Source organism: Calidris pugnax, unplaced genomic scaffold (genome assembly GCF_001431845.1).
Source record: "Calidris pugnax isolate Ruff unplaced genomic scaffold, ASM143184v1 scaffold418, whole genome shotgun sequence".
In the NCBI taxonomy this organism is placed as follows: Eukaryota; Metazoa; Chordata; class Aves; order Charadriiformes; family Scolopacidae; genus Calidris; species Calidris pugnax.
This window is the reverse complement of record NW_015091199.1, coordinates 1073156-1093553: the sequence shown is the minus strand read 5'-3', so window position 1 is coordinate 1093553 and position 20398 is coordinate 1073156. Positions and strand designations below refer to the sequence as shown.

Here is a 20398-nt window from a genome sequence, read left to right as displayed (position 1 = left end):
AGCGCGGCCGGCCCAGCCCCGCCGCCGGCCCGCAGGAGGAGTGCGGCCTGCCCGCCGAGGCGGTCCTCGCCCCGCTGAGGGAGGCCCTGGCCGCCTGCCGACCCGCCGTGCAGGTGAGGCCCCGGCACCTTCCTCCGGCGGCAGCGCCGGGGGCTGCCCCTTTGCGGGGCGCCCGTGGGGAGCCGTCCCCGCCCCCGGGGGCTCCCCGGAGGTACCGGGGGGAGGGGGAGGGCAGGTCCCCCGTGCAGCTCATTTCTGCTTCCAGAAACAAGTGTGCGACGACATCGGGCGGCGGCTGACGGTGCTGGGGGACGCCTGGGCTCAGGGGAAGCTGTCGGCCCCTGTGAGGAGGAGGATGAGCCTCCTGGTGCAAGGTGAGAGGGCTGGGTCTGGGCCCTCGGGAAAGGGCCCCCCAGGGAAGCCGAGCTGGCACCGCTGACGGGTTCCCCTTTCCTGGCAGAGCTCCAGCAACAGCACTGGGATGCAGCCGACGAGATCCACCGCTCGCTCATGGTGGACCACGTGAATGAGGTGAGCCAGTGGCTGGTGGGCGTCAAGCGCCTGATCGCCGAGACAAGGAGCCTGCCAGCTGCGGTTATGGATGGCAGTGTCGAGGCTGAGCCTGGCCAGGAGGATCCCTGATGCCAGGGTCAGGGGTGTGGACTGTGAGCCCCCACTGCCCAACAGGGTCTGGGCACCTCCTCTGCCTCCCGCTCCTTGCCCAGGAAAAGGGGATTTTAATCATGGTGACATTTTGGTGGTGATTCACTACGTGATGTTTAATAAACAGCACTAACCTGCCCCTGGCTGGAGCCTGTGCTGGGGTTCTGGCACCTGACAGGTCCAGGGTCTCTCCCAGGAACAGCAAGAGATGGGACTGCTGGGCAAGGCTACCACCAAGGGGGCACACGACACAAAGGGAAGGAACGACCCTGGCAGCACCCTCACCGTTGCCCAGGTTGAGGGGGCTGCAGTGTGTTTCCCTGCTGCCCCTGTTGGCAAAGCCTGAATTTCCCTCTGGCCTTGTCCTGGCAGTGGGGGGGGAGGGGGACCCACAACAGTCAGCACATGGCCCAGCTCTGCTCGAGGAGGAGACGGCCCTTGGGCTTTTAGGCGGGGGAGGCTGACCTGGTGCGAGCCCACAGCACCCTGACGTAGCCAGGGTTTGTGCTGCAGCAAGAGCCTGTGCTCCCCTCTGAGCTCCTGCCTGTCCTGACACAGCTCAGACCGAAGCCTGGGACCCAAAAGACCTGGGTGGCCACAGGGACATCCAGGGACAAACATCCCGGTGCTAGTGCTGCCCACCAGGTCAAGGTAAACTCAGGGTGTTAACATTCACCTTGGATAGCCGTGCTCCTCCCTCCCACGCTCACAGGAAGGCCTCACCAGCTTCCCCCACCACAGCTGGGGCAAGCTGCAGGTGGCACTCAAGCCTGGGAGTAAACCCTGAGGCTCTGCATTCACCACTCCCAGCCTGCAGGGTCTCAGGGCAGGAGGGGGAGATTCTCTGCACTCTCAAAGGGCTCCTGGTGCTGCTTGGCTCCTCTTAGCTCCCCTCCCTGATCCTTTGAGGACCCAGCAGTGCCCCAACATAGAGATGCACCAGGTCAGCACAGGGGTTTCATGGTGTTTATTGATCAAGCATGAGCTCCTAGGCAATTGCACCAGCCAGTTGTGCTAGAGCCTGAGGTGTCACACGTTCATCCCCAGCATCAGAGAGGGCTGCAGCCAACTGGTCACAGTGCCAGCACCTCCACGAGGCCCAGGAACAGGCCCAGCCATGACCTGGAGACAGGGAGCTGGAAACTCAGATGTCCATCTCAAACTGGTCTTGATCTGCAAGGGTACAGAGGGATACAGGGCCAGGGTTAGGATAGCACTGCCTTGAAAGAAATGTGCAGGCAAAGGGTGCAGGAGCTTCAACTGGAGCTGAGCCAGGATCTCCCCTTGCCCTTGCAGCCAGGCAGGAGCCCCATTCCCCAAGCAGTGCATAGGCAGAAGCTGTGTGCCTGGGCTTCTCACCTGGCGTGGCTTCTTCGCTCTCATTCTGCTCCTTGAGCTCCTCCAGCTTGACGAGGCTGGACTGGGCCAGGGATGTGACACCGGGGATCTGGGGCAGGCAGCAGGGAGGGGTCCTGGCCACGGGTGAATTCTTGCACTCCAGCAGGAACTTGCGGTCGTAGATGATGCGGGTACCTGCCAAAAGCAGGGGGGTGTCAGGCACTGCTGGCCCCTGGCTGCCCCCATCTCCAACCTCCATGGCCCAATCCTGGAGCACAGGGTGGGACCCAGCACTTGGCCAGAGCTCGAGGACATGGCTGGCTCTGGAGTCACTGTGGGGCTTCCCACATGGCAGACTGACACCCATCCTGCCCAGCAGCTCTTCCCCACAGTGTTCCTACCCTTGAGTCTCCTGGAGCTCTGCCAGGGAACAGCGCAGGGGGTCCAGCCTTGACATGGATACCCCATGGCAGCAGACACCACCGCCAGCCCTGGGGCACTTGGCACAGCCCCACAGCCCCAGTGCACCCTGCCCAGAGACGGCTGCAACAACAAATGCTGGGTACCCCACATTGGCACCACAGGGAGCTGTACCCAGAGACCAATTCCCATTGGCTCAGCCAGGGAGCCACCCTGCTGTGCCATGTAGGAGGACAAGGTGCCGGGTTTGATGGGACCAGCCTGTGGGGTGTACAGCCCAGGGCAGTGCTCCCCTGGGGCACATGCTGTACCCCTCACGTGCCATGTCTGCTGCCCTGCACCAGAACCAGGCCTGCCTTCCCCTGCCTTGCTGTCCCTGTGGCTGAGCACTGCTTCCCTGCCAGGCTCTGGTCCTGAGCCCAGAGCTCCTGTGCAGCCAGGCCCTGCCTAGCACTGCAAACACACCAGGGCAAGCTGCAGCCCTGCCAGCCCCGGACCTGGCTCCCTAGCCCCAGATAAGCTTATCAGAGGCACACAATGGAGCCAGCGACCACAGGGTGGGTGTCTGTGGCTCAACTGAAACATGCCCAGCTCCAGATGGGGCACATGCTACCCAGAGGACAGACAGCAAAGAAAAGGACCTGCTGAACCAGGGGCATTGGAGGTGGTAGTGAAAGGAGGGCAATAGGGCAGGCCCAGGTAACCCTGGAGGGAGCTGTGCACCCTGTACCTTCCCCCAGGGCTGGTGAACTCGGGTGGGAGCAGACTAGTCCCCTGTGTCTCCCCCAGTTCCACCCAGCTGTGCCTGGCATGACCTGCCCCTGCGGGACCAGCGCTGCATCCACTACCCCAGCAGACTGAGCACCTGGCACTGCCTCTTCCTACTCCCCCTGGGACCTGTCCTCTAGCAGTATCTTCCTACAAAACTCTGGGGTTCCCTCTTCCCCTCCAGCTCTGGGCTGCCAGGGAAGCCACCACTCCATGGGTCTGCCTGGATCTGGTGCCTGAAGTAGGCACCCATGTCCCCAGTGAACAAGCTGCAACGTGGAGAGCCCAGGAAGGGACCTGCTCAGGAAGGAGCTGCCTTAATTAGACCAGGATGGGGCAGCTGTGGCCATTGTTCTGTTCAAGGGACAACTCCCTCCCCGTGCTTGTTCTTACCCCCTGGTGTGGTGGAGTAGATGGTGCCACCGGTGTGGAGCTGTAGCCCTCTGGGATTGGGCAACGGTGGCTCCCTGGGATGGGGCAGGAGGTGGTGGTGCTCATGGCGGCCCTGGAGCCCGGAGGGGTGGGGAGGAGCCTTAACGCCTGCCCCACGCTGCCCTCTCTGCAACTCACCCCAGAGCAAACACCTACCGCACTGCCACACCTCCTGTTGGCAGTACAGTCACTGCTAACACCACTGCTTCTCCTTTGGCATTTGCACTATCAGCCGGGTGGCAGCACTTCAGTGGTTTTTGACTTCCTTCCTCAAATATCAGGAAAAATATCTGAATATAGCATCCAGTAGCATTTCTGAGGTTTATTTGCCTGCGGTACTCAGATATTGCTTGTGCGCTTTGGGTTTTCAGTACTCCTTCCTCACGCTTTTCCCAGGGAACCTCTGCTGCTGCATGTAAGGATGCGTCTGGAGAAGATGGAGAAGTCTCCATCTGCTCTGAGAGACCACCAGAAGTGGTCCATTAGATTGGACACTGTGCACTGTAGTTACCTGCTTGAGGAATGGACCAAATATTCAGTGTAGTTATTGCATCGCCACTGAGCAAAAGCAGAAATAAATATAGTCCGAGTGCAGAAAGTGGAGAACTTCTGCACCTGGGTAGAGAATGAACGTTCATCTTAAGCAGTATGCAAAAATCCCCTTCTTCCTCGTGGGAAGGAATTGAGGAGCTCTTACCAGATTTAAAGGCTTACAAGAAGCTTGGAATTGAATACGTTATGTTTTTTCTTTAGTGCAAAGTTGTCTCTGCTTTCCTAAGATCTGCTTCTAGGCAGCTGGTCACAGCAAATCAGGTGAAGAAACCCTGCATTTATTTACCTACGAGCTAACTATTTAGTTTAACCTTCTGCAAATTAAGATGCCATCAGCTGCCACGTTGTTAACTCAGCCCTTATTTCCAGCCCCTGAACAAAACCCAATCTCCCAGGCAACCTACCTCAAAAGAGTGCTAGAAGTAGCAAAACTAATCCAGAAGGAAAAAAAAGTAACAAACACAACCAGGTTGGCATACACACAAAAAAAACGCCTAACAAGTGGCAGGGGGAGGGCTCAGCAGACCTCGCACCCCAGGCAACTGCAGATCAAAACCCTCCCCCAAACCCTGACTGCATGCACCTGCTAATTACGTGACCCTGAAAAGATGCATCATTGGGCACAGCAGCAGCTACCAATGAGAAAAACATACAGCCTCTTCCAAAATTCTCACACACAACCTATAGTACTGTTTGCCTTTTATTGAATATTCAGGTAAATATTTCACATTAATACAGGCTACATAAAGTAGAGCCACTATAGGCATGAAATTTACTCATTTACTCAAGTTTTCCTTTTAAGTATGTAAACAATTATACATGTATTTACCACCCTAAAAGGTTGAAATCATGAAATCAGCTAGTTCAATAGCGTTTAGCCAAAAGCACTAGTTTAGTCTGATTTTTAAGATCAAAATGGCTAAACTAACTGGAGAACAGTATCAGTTTGTATAGGTAAATCAATTTGTTCTTATACAATGGGCAATCAATTTTCCAAGCCCACAGAAAATTGCTTAGTTAGGCACATTAAAAAAAATCCCCAGGGTTCTTCAAGATCATAAAGATTCCCAAACAAGGCTAAAAAAGGACAGACCCCCTTAAATCAGTTGACGTACTTGAGATGCATGTTTCCAATGTGAGGTGCCCAGGTGCCAGGCCAAATCTACAGCAAGAAATAAAAAGACAAGTCTATTATGAAAACAAATAAAAGTTCCTTTAACAGAGCGTTTAACCACTAGAGGGCAAGCTTAAGGCTTCTCCCTAAAACATCAGGCTGTCCAAAGGCTGGGAGGCCTCTTCAGCTCTGGTCAAGGTCTGACTGCAAGATGCCAAATATGGACATAAACCCTCTCATAACAAAGTTGATTACCTGGCTGAGCACTCTTGAAATGCTGCTCATTTTACCTGAAAGGTTTGGTACAGATAACACCATATTCTTTTTAATATAAACACACGCTGTAGGGGAAAAGGCATGCAAACAATTTCAATTCTAGTATCACAGAACTGAAAAAAGTGTCACCTATCCAAAAAATTAAGGAAAACAAAACACAAAGCACAACACCATAAAAGGCCCCAGGTAAGCAAAGGTGGAAAAAGGCAGCCACAATACCTGCTGAGCATCAGTACATTCTGTTGAGTTCTGGACAACCTTGATCATGGGATTCCAGGCAGGATCTGGAGCATGGAGCCCATTAAAGAGAGGGCCTCCTGGGCCATCTGCTAGCTGAGGATGTGAGGGTATTAGAGTGCCGCCATACATAGAGATCGGTAGGCCCTGAGGGAACAAGAGAATGTGCTGTCAGTGAAGAAGGCAGTGGCTGTGAAGTACCACATTTGCTAAAATGACAGAGGTGGTTCACATTCATATGTAACCTTCACCTACTGGCAAACACCTAAGCACTGTGAGGAAATGGGGCACTGTTGCATACCTAGGCAGAGAGTGGAATACAGCAACTCTTCAGAGCTTGAGATTCAATTCAGTGTACCCATTTTCTTGAAATCACACCTCGCCAATATGCAGCAGCCTCTGCACAGTGTTTTCAGATGACCCCATAATGCCAGGCACAGCACCTGTACGAAGTGACCTCAGCATCCCCTTCTCTCCCCCCTGCAGCCTGCCGTAACACTGGGGCAGCACTGCAGCCAGGGGCTGCACTTCAGCAAAGCCCATGTACAGCTTAAGGCTACAAAGGCTCTGAGTTGAAGATGTTCTATAAAATACTAACAGCCACCTAAAGTATTCTTCCAGTGCAGAAAGAGCAAGTTACAGAGCAGCTTTTTGCAATTATGATATCTCCTTCCTATGTTTGAATGATTGCTGCTCTGCAGTTTAGGAGACCCCAAGAGCACATGCTATAGCTACTTCTGAAACATACTGTGAGCATGTCTGCTGTTAGGCACATCGTCCTGGACGTTCCTCCAGTGGTGGCTGAGCTGACTATAACTTGGCTACATCTGTCTGCCTCAAGCTACTTTCCAGCTTTAACACAGAAGGCACAGACTTAAAAGCAGTCCTCTCATCCTGCCACTTCCTTAAGAAAGGTGTGTAGTATTCATGGGCATGATTTTTACTGAAATCATTAAGTGAACTTTTAATCAGCCTCAAGTGCATAAGGAAGCCTTATGAAACGTTTCCGAGCAATTGAGCATCTGAGAAAGGAAACACTGGAGAGCGATGGAGGCATTCAGTACTTGACAAGAGAACACTGAGAACATCTGCTATCAACAAATTCTGGTTTTGTTTAAACGCACCACCAGGCTTGGACACCTTTTCCAGTCAGTACCGGGATGAAAGCAGGTTCCAGACTAGGTGCACCAAGCAGAGGCACACACATACAGTGTGAACAGGCAGAACAGGAGATATCACAAAAAGACGTCGGTCATTTTGTAGACTAAAGCCAACCCTCTGTAACTTACTTTAGAAAAATCCACAAAACTACTTGGCATAGGTTGGTGGAAAATATTCGAAGGAGCCACTATTCCAGAATCATCTCTCTCCATTGGCTGATGCTGAGAAAATGTGCCTGGGTCTGACAGTGGCTGATGCATCGGATGATTTCCCATGACAGGCTGAGACCAACCTGACAAGCCTTCTGGAAAGGAAGAGATTGACAGTGGCTCATTACAATTAATTGAAGATACTCTGGAGAAGAATTCAGCAGCTGCACACACCTAGGTACATCCAAAGGCTCCTCAAAGACACACAGCCGTGGAGGGTCTGTGGTCTGAGCAAAGGCAGACCTTCCACAAAGGTCCACCTTTCCTACGGAAAGCAGGAAGATAACTGCAGTTTTTAGGCTAATAACCCATCACTGGTACCGCAAACACACAGAGTCTTATCTGCAGCACCAAGGCTTCTCATGGAAGCATCAGCAGGCAACACTACACAAGGCTGGCTACACGCACATGCACTTTTTCTCCCTCCAGCTCCCACATCCTCTCATGTGCCATGGAAATACAGAAAAAAGTTACACTTATGACAGGCCAAAAATAGGGAAAGACGACAGACTGGGAAGGTCAGGCACATGCTGTCTCCATGTACATTCATCTTATCCTCCAGACAAGCATGGAGTTAATGGGGTCTACTAGAAACTGCGAGTTTCAGGTGTCCACAGCAGACAATCTAAGGTCTGAATGTAAAGCTTCAGCTGTTCCAAAGTCATTCTTTTGAAACTGGGATGCCTGGAACAGAAGTTACCCCATACTATTCAAGGGATCAATGCAAAAAAATCAGCATCCACAACTATGTACTTCCGGATGCCTTAGCTGCACCACAACTAACATTTAAAAATGTTACTGGAAAACAAGCTAGAAACTTGGATGGAGGCAGTTCTCCTTTCAGGCCAAGGGTCAGACTTGGAAACGGATCCCCTTAACAGATAAATATTGTTTACTTTTTAAATTCTGTGTCAATCAATAGACTTAATATGGAATTTCTGAACTGTTCTCAGGGTTTAGAAGTGCATGCTGACAGATAATCTAGGCTGGGTGAGAACCACCTACATTAGGAGTGAAAATCACATCGCTTTCACTGATACGCACTCTCCCACCACCAACACCAGTTCTCCCTTCAGGGCGTACTAAATGGAAGGTGATTACAGACTGTGGAACTTTATTCCTCCTCCCCACCTTTCTTTTCAAAGGCAGTACTTCCAGAAGGCCCCAGAAGTGTCTTTAGGCTACCCCAGGCTTCGCGACAGACTTACCGGATACACTGTTAACCCCAAAGGACCAAATACCGCTATGACCGACAGGAGCAGTGAAGTTGGTTCCTAAGGGTGTAGGAGTGACAGATCCTCCCTGTCGGATTCTAGCAAGCCTTTCTGTTCCGATGGGAGGGGGTACCTTTCGATCTTGATTGGCATTACCCGCTTTTGGCTGGCCCAAGTTAGAAGGTGCAGAAGCAGCTGAAAGGGGCGAAGATGATCCTGAGGAAACTGATGGTATAGGAGATTCACCTGCTGAAAAGAATATTTCTCTTGCTTAATTACACACAAGCTAGGAAGCATAAATGCTACCCGTTCTATCCCTGCAATGTTATCTTTTAAAGGCTTTTTTGGCAAGCATTCTTCAAGTCTACCACAGAAATTCTGTTTAGAGTTTATTTAAACTCTAAAATCAACATTATAACACAAATGCTTTCAGCCATCAGAATCACGTGATATTCTCATGACATAGCAATACAAATTAGTTACAAGAAAGAATAAGAAACATGGAAGAGTTTCAGGAAGAGGTGAGAACATTAGCCAAAATACCATAAATATCTAATAAACAGCCAGGTTTGGTATCCACCATTTCCAGCAGAAGAGAAATTAGACAGCTTCCCAAAGCCACATACGTAACATAAGAGCGTAAGTCCCACCAACTTCAGAAGTGTCACTGACTATTCTTGGGAAATCCAACTTCCTTTGAGCACTCATTTAAACATTTTAGTTCTTACATTCAGAGTGGCAATGAAGTTGCATGCAGTGACATGAAAAGCCTCTTCACTTAAAATTCTGAATCAAAGACCCATATTTTCTCTAAAGCTGCTTCCATGTTCTTCCCATTAGGAGGAAAACCCACTGTTACCTTGGATGATGCTCAAAGATTTTGGAACTTTTTAAGTAACATGAAATACTTCCAGAATCCCAATTAAAAACAAACAAACAAACGGCAAGTATAACTTCAAACCATGGCAAACATGACATTTTCACCTAATATTACACTCAGACTATTTAGAGGGGAATCTTTAGCTTGGTATAATCACTTCCACTCCCTCACAGGTTCATGCCCTCAACTCTCAGAGCCTACAATGACTGGGGTTTTTTTGCCCAAATATCCCCTTAGCAATGCTACCAGAACTAGTGGCATTTTACGTGGGGAAAAAAAAAAAAAAACCACAAAACAGTACAGCTTGGGATATTTGCACGTCATTCTCACAGCTGCTAAAAGCAATTGGAAAGCATTTTGTGCACCACTGGGTAATTTCCCCTCAAGTTACAAATCTACTAAAGACAAAAGCTATGAATTTATAGTTAACTAAGACAGACCCATGAAGTTCCTACATGAATTTGTAGCGCTTGTCCAAGGATGTGGTGAAAAATGCTGTCTGTTAAAGCTGGGAGTCCCAACAGGCGCTGGCCCTTGAAGGTAAACCCGTGCTCCTTGTATGTTTGCTGAAAAGCCTGTCAAAGGACCTGAAGAAGAAGTTGTAGAGCTGTTGGATGGATCTAGAGAGGGTAGGCCTGAAATAAACATAAATTTGATTAAATATCTCTCTTTGGGAACCTGCTTCAAAGCACCAGAGAGCGCTAGTGCTCCAAATATAATTAAAGCATCTTATCACCTTCGGGGGTATCTGCACACAGGAAGTTCATTTTACAGGTGCATGATTCTCCCTTAGAAACCGACAGAAGGCATTTCTCTATGCTCTCTGTTTTGGCCTGAAGTTTTAACAAAAACAGCCATCCCTTTGGTCACTGTAAAGAAAGGATCTTAGCAGGGAAGGCAAAGGAGGAAAACTGGGAGTGGCGAGGATCTCAGGTTACAAAAAAGCCACGCAAGCCAAACAGGGATACAGGGCTCTGCGAAAGCCCTAGGGAAATCCAGCACCAGGCAGGTAGTTCGCTGCAGTTCGGTTTTTGCCATCCTACAGGCATATTCCCATGTAGATCAGTCAGAGTATGCTGTGTCCAGCTAACCAGGGCTGCCGATGCGCAGCACAACAGGGGAGGGTGCTGCTTTCTACAGGGATGTGTGACAGGAAGGGAGAGATGAAGAGAAAGTTCAAAGTCCCACAAAAATTATTAGCAAGGGGGAATTACAGTTTTTTAATAAGCCAAAGCTTTTAAATACTTTTCCAAAATGTTGTAAAAGCTCTTTATCACACATTATTACCTGAAAGCAGAAACGGGTACGGCCATATGTTCACCTGAGTTTTGGGTTTAGTTTCAAGGGCCTATTAAACAAGACTAGTTTCAAAACCATTTAAACATTTCAAAATGACCACAACCAGGACCAGCCTATATTGCTGCAGAGCAGGGCTGAAGGTTGTACCTCCTTACACCACTGCAGTCTGCAAACAGCAGTGGTGACAGGCAACACCTTAGGTCATAGACCAGAGGTGCACCTTTCATCACCTGGATACGTTCCTGAAAGCCAGGTCTTTTCCCCAGTACTATCAACCATGTCAACCTGATTTACTGCTTCCAACCAGCTCACGTGGAAAGGCATGACCCATTGGATCTGAAGGAGGCTTTTTTCTCACTAGCCCTACCCCAAATGTTAAAAACCAGAAGTCTCCATGGCAGACAAGGAGAAACAAATCATTACCACCAAGAGAACACAGGGTGCTCAGATGAGGAAACCTGAGAGCAGGAGGACAATCTTTCCGGGTTTGTCATAGCACAACATGCTATGAGGAAGACGCTAATGCCTCTGTGGGCTGCCTGCAAACACAGTTTGATTGATCTGCATTTGTCTAGAGCTGCAGCACACAGCCCAGCTGTAAGCAGACTGCAGCACCTCCAGCTGAGGGCCCTCCCCGTGCATCTGCCATGGAGCTACGCATGGGACACTCCATCCATAAAAGTCATCTTGGAGGTAGCCTAAAGGCGCCTATGGTGACCAATTACATCACACATAAAAAACAAGTTTCCAGCTGGCTGAGAAATCACTGAAGATCCTAAGTTGCCCCATGCATAAGGGGTAACAGAGCTGCTGCTGCCCACAGGGACTGCTGGCTTCCTAAAGGGAAAACAAGGCAGAGATTATGACAAAATATCTCTTCTGCAGAAGAGAGATGTCTTTTGAAGGCCTGGTTGAATGGCTACACAGCTTTCGAAGTGCAATGACTGTACAGTCAAGTTCATTTCGGCATTGCTGTGTATTGTACACAGGCTGAAGGAAGTGTGACAGCCAGAGATGCGCTAATTCAACAGCGTCATCAGTTTTCAGATTCTAAAGAACACTTTTTATCATTATCTTGCCTTTCATAAAAGTGGGCGAAAAAAACCCCTTTGCTCAATATTAAAGACGGCTTCTACGAACAATGACTTACAGAATCTTGATTTCAGTAATGAGCTTACTATTTATGTACTTACCAACAAAATCAGGTTTCATAATACTAAAACCTTTTGCAATACCATACTCTGCAGTTACTTGGGCTATGAATTCAAACTCTGCATCATCCTCTGAAAGCATGACAGCTTTCGAGACCGGTGTATCAATCTCACAAACTCCACTCAGAATTCAGTTTATTAAAGCCCCCAAGCACTTCTGCAGAAACTGGTTACTGCAAGGGCTACCTTACAGGAACAGCCACAACACTTGGTCACTCCATGTAAAATGGGGAGCCCAGCCACTTCATCCAACTTCATACTCGTGCTGCCTCCTAAGCTGGCATATTCAAAGTTCATGATACCTTTTACTGACGGTTGAGCAAGGTCTCAAACCCCTTCTTAAAACAAAGAGGTAAGAAGTAGCAAATAGACTTCTTTCGGTCATCTCCAGTCTCCCCAAATGGTTGGGTTACATCTGCCCTCAATCTGCAAGCTGCTAGGACAAGAGATCTAAAGACATCAGTGAGACAAAAGGCCATTTCCAGAACAGGTCCAGAGCCAGTGGGGAGATCTGAACATGTATCTGTGCCTCAAGGGAACCAGTGAGTCAGAGAAAACTCAATTTGCAACTGAGATTGCCCATGAACAGGAAAAGCAGAGTACCCAGACTTCACCTTCAGGTGACACTTATTAAGAAAAAGCTGATGCAGCACACAATCAAATTATTTTAAATGTCCACCAAATCAGCTTAGAGGTGATCATCAAGAGACGTCTGTTTGTAGAAAAACTTGCCACAGCCCAACTGTGCAAGACAGGACAAAAGACAAAACCTCTGCTCCATCAGGGGTAGTCACAGTTGAGATAAGAGCATCGGAGTCCACCTGCTTTAATGGCCATTACTGCTCCCTCTCATCACACAAAAGTACTGAATTGCCAGACCAGGCCCAGACTTCCCCTTCTCCATCGCATTGCTGTTGCCCAAAGCGTACGCCAGCAGTGACTGGCCCTTTTCCCGGTTTCTCAAAATCTCATGAAACCTGCCACCAAAGCCTATAGAAACAGCCAAGGTAGTCCCCCGGTTCAACCCATCTCAGAGGCTCAGCTGAGAGGAAAGGTCTGTTCCCTTGGGAAGAGTCAATGAATGAGATGGGAGAACAGACCACAGGACCACACTTATGTTCCAAGGGAAGGCATCAGAGAGGTCCTCAGCCTACTGTCCCTGCTCCTTTCCTCGCTATCACACCTTCAAAACACCACCTTCTCCCCAGGCTCCCCTAAGTCCCCCTCCTCCTGTATGCCAATTTAGATTCTGAAACAAAGGTCATCAAAAGCAGCATTAAGCAGAATGACATTAAATGAATCAACCAAGGACCTGACTAACCTCCTGACAAATCACATCACCTCCTGCCAGGTAGAATTTTAGTGGCACATCTACCTATTTGCAGTTTTTCTTCACTTAGCAATATGCTAATCAAATTCCAGCTCAGAAAAAAATGTGCCCTGTCCAATTTTTTTTGTGCTTGAGCTGAGAACTTCACATTCATCTCCCAAAAAATCAACTGCATGAGCTCTCCTTGGATATCTATCTAACCTTCTTAACTCAGGGAAGAAACAGATTTAGACTAGTTTTAAATTATTTACAGTCATTTAGGGATATATAAAGGACCAAGAAATCTTTCCCAATGACAAACAGATGACCTTAGCATAAAGGAACAGCAAAAATTTTTGCTGCTATGGGAAGTTCCAGTCAGCTGTCTTTGTATACACAGGATGTGATCATCAGAAAAATCAGCAGATTCCATTTGCTGTAAGCTTCCTTCCCCAGGGGTTACTCCAGCAACAGCCAACTCTCAGTATAGAGCAGTACAGAGAAAAAGCTGAGCCAATGTAAAGTGTCTCTGGAGTCTGCTGAGGAGGGTCTGTCAATTCTTTATTAGCAGCCTATCTGACGAACAAGGTCCAGTTACTTTACCTTCCACAGCCTTACTTACATCTGCTTACTGTACTGAGACTGGACATGGCACAAGATCTCTACATATTCACTTGCTTTGCAGAGCTACACAGCCCACGTTAAACTATTAAGAAAACTACCGTCATAGTAAACATCTCCGTTTTGTGGTTAGAGCTAGTCAGAGAAAAATGTTCCGGTTTTCAGAAGTCCTGCACATTTATAAATCAATTGAGAGGAACAGGAATGCTGAAAAACTTCTTTGTTCACCACCACATCTTCCAAACGCCCCTTTCTCCTTTAGTCTGAAAGGCAAATGACCTTTCTCAATCCAGCATTCAAGCCCTGAAGCATTAGCCCAAATATCTAACGTACACTGCGGAGGCAACTTCAAAGCAAGGCTCTCTAGCAACCCAGCTTCAAGGCACCATAAACCCATTCTGGCAAGACTGAAGGGGACAACAGGGTGGGCACAGACTAGATCTCTCGAGGGTCCCTTCTACCCCAATGGGGTGTAGTCAGTTGCCTGCAACACAATTTGAACATTAAGATAATAATCACGCTTTAGGCAGAGCACAGCAAGGGTAGGGAGCTCACTGTAAGTTTTCCTAACCCTTTTCAAATAAATGCAGATACGCCTGAACTGCCAGACATAACAGCAGAGGGACAATAACTTCCTAGTAAAAGACACCATACAGTAGCACACCAATTCCCCACAGCACAACATAAACTTATTAAAATCCCAGAGCCATACCAAGAGACAAAGAGTAGAGAGTTTATCCTGAGTCAAGCTGGAGTCTCAGATGAATATGGAACAACTCCATGCAGTCAGTCCTGCAGCTGGAACCTGTCCAAAGTCCTGGCCCCGCCATTTCAGGTCTGGTATCACCCAACCCTATCTTCCATTCCAACCCAAATGCTAAAATCAGTGCTCCTCTGAACCCTAAAAAAAGGTGGAAACATTCCTGTGTCTTACATTGTAATGTCTGCAATGCTTCCAACACTTACATCCTAGAAGAGCTGAAGAAAAGAGGGAAAAAAAATCATCATCATTGTTTTATAGAGCACTTGGAAAAAACAGGCCATCCTCATTACAGTAGTATTCTCTAACTGTCATTTGTAAACTACTTCTCAATCAGTTTGAGATGATCCAAAGGGTAATGGTTGAAGAAAGAACTGTGCTCAGTGCATGATCTTAATGACTTACCTACAGGACTAGTCGAAACCCGTTGGGAAGGTGGCCTGAAACCAGGAGCCTTGGAGTTGTCAGGATGCACGTTTTCCACGTGTCCTAGCACAGAGTTATTCAGAAACGTAGACTGAACAGTGAAGGATGGGTCAGCTGCTGCTCGGGTAGAGAGTGGACAGTCTCCCCACCCCTGGTTAGCTGGCACCTGGTTGCTATCAAAAAGACTACTAAAGTGATTGAAGAGGGTTGCTGGCCCAAAGGTAGGAGGCAACGATTTGTTTGCTGGGTTAATGTGCATCTGAGAACCGTTCATAACGTTCATGGCTGATGAAAGCTGCACTGCAGCAGGTGGACCTTGCGAAGGTGTTAAAGGAACTTGATTCGTAACAAAAATAGACTGAGGATCTTGATGGAGGTTTGCATTTGGTACCACTGAATAGAAAGAACCTCTGGACTGCATCCTGTGAGTAACTCGAGGTGCTGGTACAGCTACTTGAGGTAAGTTACTGTTGTCCTGATTATCTGCAACAGCTGACCTGGGTGATGCTAAGCTTAAAGGAGCAGTTTCTAAGCTGGATGAAAAAGGCATCGACATGGAAGGACTGATGTCTGACATGCTGGTTGGCAGTATTTCATCTTGGACATTATTTAGTGGTGCAGGGCTGCTTGATGGGTGAGCTTCGGAGACTCCTGAGTTGCTGCTAGCTGTCATACTGCAACTACTTGCAACCGAAGATGGTGCGCACGCATTTGCAGTGGGCTGGTCTGCTGTTGATACCTTCTCCTTGGGTGCTGAGACAGCTGAGAAGGAGTCTGCTTTAAGTGCAGAATGCTGCGTTTGTGGAGCATTAGATGGCAGAAATGCTGTGGGCACTTGCCCGTTGTTTGGGGGAGCAGAGGAAGCTGAAGGCAGAGTGCTACAGGTGCTCGTCACAGTTGAGATCGCTGTTGCTGCAGCACTCGTCTTGGGAACGCAGGCAAACAGCTGCTTTCTGACCGAAGAGGGAGTCCGATTGCTGGTTACACACAGCGGCTGGGTGGAAGCGGCTACAGAAGAGACAGTAATGGGACAAGTAGAAGTAGCTAATCCAGGAGACTCCGTCTGTAAAATATTTCCATTCTGACTACCTACACGACTCGAACTATTATGCTTTGGAGAGCTGTTTGTGCTGCCAGGGTTAACTGGTCTCACTGGGAATGGTCCCCAAGTGTTCGGTGAAGGTGAAAAAGTTCCTCCAAATTGGGCCATGGGTAAGCGAGGGTGCCGGATCTGTTGCATAGTCTGGGCAGCCAGCAAGGCAAAATGAGGGTGAGAATAAGCTAGAGGAAGAGACACCGGAAAAGATGAGCGCACATTTGCTGGGACATTCTTGTTTAATTTGTTAGCAGGCTGGAAAGTAGATAGTGTTGATGACTGCGATGTGACTAGGGGTGGTGCTCCAAGAGGAAAGGAGTTCTTGTTTGAAGCAGTTGCAGTGCTGACTCCAGATGAAAAGTTTGCATGGATTGACTTGGTGCTCGAAGCAGGCGTTCTTATATGAGTTTTAGGAATCAAGTCTTCCAGTTCCTTGGCAGGATCTTGAATAAGGGCATTGATGAGTTGCACTGCATATCGCGTTGACTCTGTACCACCCCTAGATTAAATACAAACATAGTTATCTTTTGCAAAGGGAAACCCCACTTTGTGCAACATTTTGTAGCCTCAATTTTATACTGATCTGCATGTTTACTCCAATAAGTTATTTCCTGACTTTTGCATATCTTAAGGATTATTAGTTGAAGGAGCACACTTTCAGGATATCTTGGCAGTGGTAATGTATATTCTAGTCTAGTAACAAGATGTTAAATATGTCCTGTCTTAAAAAGTATAACAACTTAATAAATGACATTGTGGACTAACTCCAAGACTTTAATTTCTTAATACTGTACCTTATAGTGATCATTCTCTCTCCATTCTTATCTTTTTGCTTATCAACATCAATATGGGCACCAGTGACATCTTGGATTGCTGTGATGTTGCACCCACCTCTTCCCATTATTCTAGATACAACAGAAGCTGGGACAGACAATTTCTTTGACCTATATCACAAAGATCACAAAACTGTGAAATGTAGTCAAACTTTAAAGGCATACAAAAATTCCTTGCTGTCTGGTGGCTGATGCAATATTCTTAAGTTTCAGGGCAGCAAGTGGTATCTTCTGGTATCTTCTTCACCCTTTAGAGCCTCTCTAAAACTCCCCCACTCAAATTACTCATCATATTCAGTACCTGACGAGGATTCTCCAGAAGCATTTATTCCACCTCTGTTGTAACACAGATATATGTGTCTCACACTGCTTCAGAAGCCCTTTTGGATTTTTTCTTACCTTGTGTACCTTCTAAGTTAGACAAATCCTTAGCTTATCAACTTAAATTTACATAAATAGCACTGTTTCAAATACAAAAGTCCATGGCCTAGCTACTTTGATTCTTGATAGCAAGGGTTTATAGCAAGGAGAAGGTGGTTTTTCAATGTCTTCTCAGTGATCAGCTCTGGAATACCACTTACATTCACAACCCTCCGAGTATCCACCTCTCTGACCTTGCGATCTGACTGGTGGCACTACACAATAGTGGATAGCTGTGATTTAAGGAGCTGCTGGAAGCCACTGCGAAGGCAGCAGATGTGCAGCTGCAGATTTTCAGAAGCAGGCTCACTGTCAGGCCACAACACTGTCACCCATGTGTTCAGCTAAATAAGTCAGTTTAGGATTTTTCTAATTCCCATGGTATTGGTGGGTCAGTGCAGGCATACAGCACCAAGAGCTCTTTGAACACGAGCTATGATTGCATGCAGATCCCAGCCGAGGCTGCTCGGGGCCACCACTGTTCCCAGATTTTAAAGGCTGGACCTCTAAAACCCATACACCACTTTCAAGCTTGCCAATGATGTGCAATAGTTCAACACGGAACAATCAGAGAGGATTCAAAGGGCTTCAGAAACCACTCTGTGATGACAGTGCAGATGCCTCTAAAGGCTGTATAGATCCACCACCACCCCCTGAGAAGGCTGCCAGCTTCACCTAGCTATTTCACTCTTGGAAACTTTAAAATAACTTGATCCTCAGGAAATTGTTTCTCACTTAATAGGACTTAAAGGAAACCCATTTTATTTTAAACACATCTGAATACAGGGAAACATTCTAAAGCATCACCTTATCTTACCAAGGTGTTTTTTTCTTTCTCCCTCTTCTGCCAGGAGAGCATGCTATGACCCTCCCTATGCCCAGAAACCAGCTCCTCAGAGCACAGCCCCAGATCTCCTCCCAGGGCTGTTGGATGCTTTGGACTTTCCTCCCCTCTCCACCTCCCCAAGGCTCCTCTCTCAAGCTAGACATTCCAGTCACTCCCTCCCCAAACCAGAGCTTCTGTCCTCACCTAACATTTAAGATATGCCCACATCATTCATAGGGTTCCTAACCATACCTTGGTCTGCTTCCACCACAGCCCACTAGGAGACCCATGCCACCACCCATGGAGACATTCCTCCTCCAGGAGAGGTCAAACCCAGTGCCCAGGCTCATGCCCACCCATCACCCACTGCCATTTCCCTCCCTGCCCACCACACTCAATGTTTTTTACCTTAAGAAGCACCCAAAACAGTACCTTTTTGCTCCTGAACAGCAGCGCCCTCCTCTCTGCAGCTGAAATTGCTCAATCGGTGTTGGCTGCAGATTGTTGCTAGGGGGAGGGTCTTTCAAAACTCTGCCTACTTGCCTGTCAAGGGCAGAAGGGATGTTTTCATTGGTCACTGCTCCAACAGACATCCCTTCTAGCCAAGGGGTTACTTATGTGAAGAGGGAAGAAAATTCTTGTTGAGACTAGGAGAAACTTTAGGAGAGGAAGGCACGCAGCTCCCGGGCATTTTGTATATGCATCTTAAGTCACCAAAAGGCTCCCTGGCAGGAGGCATACTTCCATCACTCAGGGAATAGCAAACACCAGTGCAGAGTACTTTATTGATACAGAGTACTTTATGAGACAAGGCCTGACTCCTCCGGGATGAGGAAAGGTCAGGTTTTGGAAGCCATCTCTAGAACTCTACCATCTCCAGCAGAGAGGAGACATTACCCAACCAAGAAGTTGAGTTGAGCCTACAAGACTCAAGAGACGCAGGAGGAGAGACAGAGCAGCTCCAGGGTCAGTGGTAGGGTCTGTGTGCAGCCCTGGAAGAGTCAGCTGGCTGTTTCATGTTTTCACGCCTGCACAACTCCCCACGTGGTGGTGGGCAGTCTGCAACCATACGTTTAATAAGGCCATGTCACAGTGGAGAACCCCATTTGAGAACACAAAAAAGGAAGAGGCCGAATCAAGTCTCTAATGTTCAAATGCATAAATTTTCAGATTAAACTGCCTTTTTAACCTTTATTAAGAAGGTGACATTCTGCAACTTCCACTAATCTGAATGCATTAAATCCTCCATACAATGATGGTCTTTGCACATAGCCTAAAATTCTCTAAACTGAGCATATTTGGTCACTGCTATTGAAGAAAGCATGAGGACATTGTAAGTACACCCAAGGTATCTGACACTTGTATATTCATGCTGTATTCCTTTTTGATAAAAAAGGAACAAAAAAGGAAAGCCGGATGATAATTTTTTGTTACAAGTAGTAGACATTATCAAGGTTACAGAAAACATATTGAGCTGTGAATGGCCATATAATAAAAACCAGTACATTTTCAAAGGGAAAGTTTGCTTTACAGAAAATCTTTAAATCTAATTGCACCTCTAGCACTCACTTCAAGGTGACAAATTTTTCCATGGAATCAGCAATCAAGGTCACTACCCAAAGCACGACAAGTTTTGTCCTTGACGCAATCATCCACCTCTCCTCTACTCTACTAACATCCATCCTGCCTTAGGTTCATACACAAGCAATCATCAGCTGCAGGGGTTCTCACTGCCACCTGCTCCCTCCCCCTTTTATCTGACCCTCACAACCTTTGCTCCACTGAAGTCATAGGTAAAGAAAGCTCTTGTGCCAGATAAAATGTTCATGTTGTATTGATGTTAAGTTAGCGAGGAGTTACTACAAATTAGGACTGCAATTTGCTTTCACAGCACTGCAAGAGTAAGGTGGGGTAGATACTTTATAAATTAGTAATACAATTAAGTAATTAAATAAGCTTGCTGGACATTCTATATTTGAGAATAATTTACAAGCCAAAAAGCTCACAGTTTTTAAACATTTAAGTCTTTACCTTCTAACCACTTCTTTCCAGCCTTCTTCTCTTTTCTGGCCTCTTTTTGGACTAGTCAGATTCAGCTTTACGTTTGGAGAGGTCAAAGGCAGGGAAACGGGCTTGTAAGTACTTGACAAAGAATTTGAATGACCTTCACCGTCAAGCCTAGAACAGAAATGTGTGGATTACATATTACAGAACAAAATGACAGCATTATAGTATATATTTCTGCAGGTTAAAACTACTAGCAAGAACTGTTTTCATTCTTATTTTATACCTGGAACAACTGTTGGGTGACTCCATGGGTAGTTTTTACCTTT

General features: G+C 47.5%; 2 protein-coding genes across 2 annotated transcripts in view; one reads left to right on the top strand and one right to left on the bottom strand.

The window, feature by feature from the left end:
- Positions 1 to 5: 5 nt before the first annotated feature.
- Positions 6 to 801, top strand: SRA1 (steroid receptor RNA activator 1; the record flags this gene model as incomplete). Its single annotated transcript, XM_014959658.1, has 3 exons — positions 6 to 113; positions 266 to 374; positions 461 to 801. Coding segments are annotated over 3 exons (399 nt in total), but the record flags the coding sequence as incomplete, so codon positions are not given.
- An 813-nt stretch (positions 802 to 1614) lies between these two features.
- The window catches only part of ANKHD1 (ankyrin repeat and KH domain containing 1), a 103726-nt gene continuing 84942 nt past the window's right edge, over positions 1615 to 20398 (bottom strand). Inside the window, exons 28-36 of the mRNA XM_014959661.1 lie at positions 20097 to 20243; positions 18498 to 18608; positions 16781 to 16930; positions 14870 to 16485; positions 8379 to 8630; positions 7090 to 7265; positions 5783 to 5947; positions 2023 to 2196; positions 1615 to 1836 (exon numbers count right to left, since the gene is read on the bottom strand). Of these exons, the coding sequence (XP_014815147.1) occupies positions 1693 to 1836; positions 2023 to 2196; positions 5783 to 5947; positions 7090 to 7265; positions 8379 to 8630; positions 14870 to 16485; positions 16781 to 16930; positions 18498 to 18608; positions 20097 to 20243 (2935 nt within the window). The 3' untranslated portion in view covers positions 1615 to 1692. The remainder of the gene's footprint in view (positions 1837 to 2022; positions 2197 to 5782; positions 5948 to 7089; positions 7266 to 8378; positions 8631 to 14869; positions 16486 to 16780; positions 16931 to 18497; positions 18609 to 20096; positions 20244 to 20398) is intronic.